General features: G+C 45.1%; 1 protein-coding gene across 1 annotated transcript; it reads right to left on the bottom strand.

Moving 5' to 3' along the window:
* Nucleotides 1-1,317: 1,317 nt before the first annotated feature.
* LOC121901452 (uncharacterized protein K02A2.6-like) lies at nucleotides 1,318-2,241 on the bottom strand (the record flags this gene model as incomplete). Its single annotated transcript, XM_042418246.1, is given in 1 exon segment — nucleotides 1,318-2,241. A coding segment is annotated over 1 exon segment (924 nt), but the record flags the coding sequence as incomplete, so codon positions are not given.
* Between the last annotated feature and the right edge of the window lie 917 nt (nucleotides 2,242-3,158).

The following is a 3,158-nucleotide window of genomic DNA, read 5'->3' as shown; positions in this document are numbered from 1 at the left end:
GCCTGTTTGGTACTTTGGTGACAGTTTAGACTAAAAGTGCATGGCATGAAATGTTTGTTTTGTGCTTCTTTTGTGGCTTATGAAGAAATGCATCCACGAACAAATCCTGCTCAAAGGTTTACTGACACTTTTTCAAATGTAACAAGGGCTAATTTTAGTAAAGCAGAACATTCCTCATACAGAGACAAAAGAAAAATACAACATTTTGTTCTATCTGCACGATTATTTGCTCTGTGAAGGTGGTCTCATCCTCCATAAAAGTTGAAGACTGGCTGGTGGAAGTGCCTTGGCTGTACCCAAACTGTCCCTCTGCTTCACCGCCAATGTCTGGTTGGCTCTCTGCCTAATATCACTGAGCCGTTTTCTACACAGGGAAACTGTTCTCCAAGCACCGGAGCAACACATGTTAACCAAATGTGTTATTTCCTCCCAAGTTAGTTTAATATGATCCACCCTCAGTGGCTCATTTGATGAGCTGTACATTTGCTTTTGGCCATTCTGCTCCATCAATTTTGTTATGGGAGAGGTTTTTTTGGCAACTGTTTTGGATTCGTCATCACCAAATCATCACAATGTTGTGGTTGTCATAAATCTGTCATAACTATGTGCTTAGATTGGTGCAATTGATTCCCATATGCACTATATACTTCATATATACCATAAAGGCCCACACCAGACAGCAACAACAACAAGACAGAAACAGCAATTTTGTATTACAAGTACAAGTATTCTCCCATCAAAGATGTATTGGCAGGAGTGACTGTTATATCTTAAGGCAGTTAAGTGTTTGCGTTGGTTGATACTGTGCCCTGCCAAATTGCACTCCATTTACAAACACTGCTGTGTAGTAATGTAATAATGTCAAGGGTTCCAAAATGATTCACAGTCCAGTACATCCATTTAACTGGTCATTTATTGTACTACTATTTATTGTACTATTTATTGTACTATCCAAACTTCCTGTACTGACTCTGCTTAATGTTCTTGACTGCCATTGACTCAAGGACCTCACATAGGCCCCCATGGTGGTCATCTGACTCCTTTTTTTTCCTTTTTTATATGAACACAGAACTTAAATCTAAGCTACAAGGTAGGGGGTAGACTTTCCCTCCTCCAAGGGGGTTATTCTGCCCTTGCAAGAATATAGTCCTTGAGATAAGTGGGTGCCTTCCAAACTTGCATTTAATAACATTGCCCTAGTTCAGGACCCAGTTCTGGGGGCACCAGTATGACTGCCTCTTGTGCTGGATTCTCTGGCTAAGGATTTGCTGGTTCAGTCAGTTTCTGGTCATGACATGGACGAATCTGATCCTGATGTCATCTCACCAGCTTGCCACCCTGTGTTTTGACTTTCCAAGATACTGGACCTGTCCTCTCAATGAGTGCTGCAGGAATCCACTTCTGGCCCAAGAACCCTCTCACATAGACTGAGTCGGAGTCTGTGAACATCTGGTCCAGGGCATGCTTATCATGATGCTTTTGTTTGGCCGGGTTCAGTCCAACCTTGCCAGCTAGTGAAGGATGCAACAGATCCAGCTGGGTCCTGATCCTCCAGTTCATGAGCAGCTCAGCAGGCATGGCTCTGGTCGTGGTCTGAGGGGTTGATTGGTACTTGAAAAGGAACCTGGATAGCTTTGTCTCCTCACTACTCTCCTCTATCTTCTTGATTCCCCGTTTGAACACATGCACTGCCCACTCAGCATAGCCATTTGAGGACAGGTGGTTTGGTGCTGTCATTACATGCTTTATGCCATTCTTTGTCAGGAAGTGTTTGAACTCCGCACTGACCAGGCTAGGTCCATTATCACTAACAATGACAGCTGGGATTCCATGTGTGGCGAAGATGCCCCCCAATTTTTCCACTGTTATGGATGAAGTTATAAACTACATTGGGTGAACCTCAATCCACTTTGAATAGGCATCAATGACAATTAGAAACATCTTCCTTAATACTGGCCCACAAAAATCCAGATGCAGCCTCATCCATGGTTGGTATGGCCATTCCCATGGATGAAGTGGTGCTGTTGCTGGGATGGCTTGGTTGGACTGACATGAATGACATCTGTGCACCGTTGACTCTAAACCTGCATCCATGTTTGGCCACCACACATAGCTACGGGCCAGTGTTTTCATTCTTGAGATCCCCAGATGGGCCACTCGAAGCAACTCAATCATAGTCTGTCTTCCTTATGGTGGTATTATCATGCTACTTCCCCCCAGGATGCACCCCTCCTCCACACTCAATTCATATTGTCATCTCATACTGTATAAGGCTGCATTTCTGGGTTGGTGTACACTGAGGGCCAGGGGTCTTGCAGCAGCCACTGATGTACTCTGAACAGGATGCAGTCCCGATGGGTCCAATTCCAGATCTGTTTTACTTGTAGTGGTGTGCCATCATGTCCTCTATGAGCATTACCCTGTCACGTGGTGTCGCGATGGGTGTGGTCGGCAAAGGGAGTCTACTCAGTTCATCTGCCTTCCCATATTTTGAGCCCTCCTTATACTCCAAGGTGCACTCATAAGATGCCACAATCACTGCACTATGTTTATATTTATGCTTTTCTTTTTTTGATGAGGCTACGTCCTTCTTGTTTTACAGTACATGTGTATTGAATGTTCAGCGGCTCCCCTACTCTGGTCCGGCGGCTCCAGAGATCCCGCTTGCTGCATGCAGTGTCTCGCATGCTGAGTTCGCACTCATGGGGCTCCACAGAGCCTCGCGCAAGCCTCCCACCCCTAGCATCCAGGCTAACAAGCTAACCCGGTGTCCATCCCTCATAACAGAGCAGGGCTCAGGGTGAGCTGACTAGGGCTCCGTGCTGATGCTTGGTGGTTAAAAACACACATGTATGAATATTTTGTCTTGGTTATATGTTTAAACTCTCCCAGGTCACTAAGCAGCCAAGCACGTTGCCATTTAACCTGCGAGGTAAAGTAGTTTTCCACCAATCATACAGTCTAAAGGCGCATCCAGCCAGACTCCATTCATAAATCCCAAGTTTAAGGGGACTCGGCTATAGGCCAATGTTGTTTCCTGCCAAGTGTGTGCCAAGTGTTTTAAGTGTTTTCCATGTTCGTGAGGTACTGCTGCTCCATTTGGCCGACACATAATCAGACTAACATACCTTGATTTTCACACAAAAAAATGGCACTAA

The sequence above is a fragment of the Thunnus maccoyii genome, chromosome 8, assembly GCF_910596095.1.
Source record: "Thunnus maccoyii chromosome 8, fThuMac1.1, whole genome shotgun sequence".
Classification (NCBI taxonomy): Eukaryota; Metazoa; Chordata; class Actinopteri; order Scombriformes; family Scombridae; genus Thunnus; species Thunnus maccoyii.
Note: the sequence above shows the minus strand (reverse complement) of the source record. Positions and strands in the feature narration are given on the sequence as shown.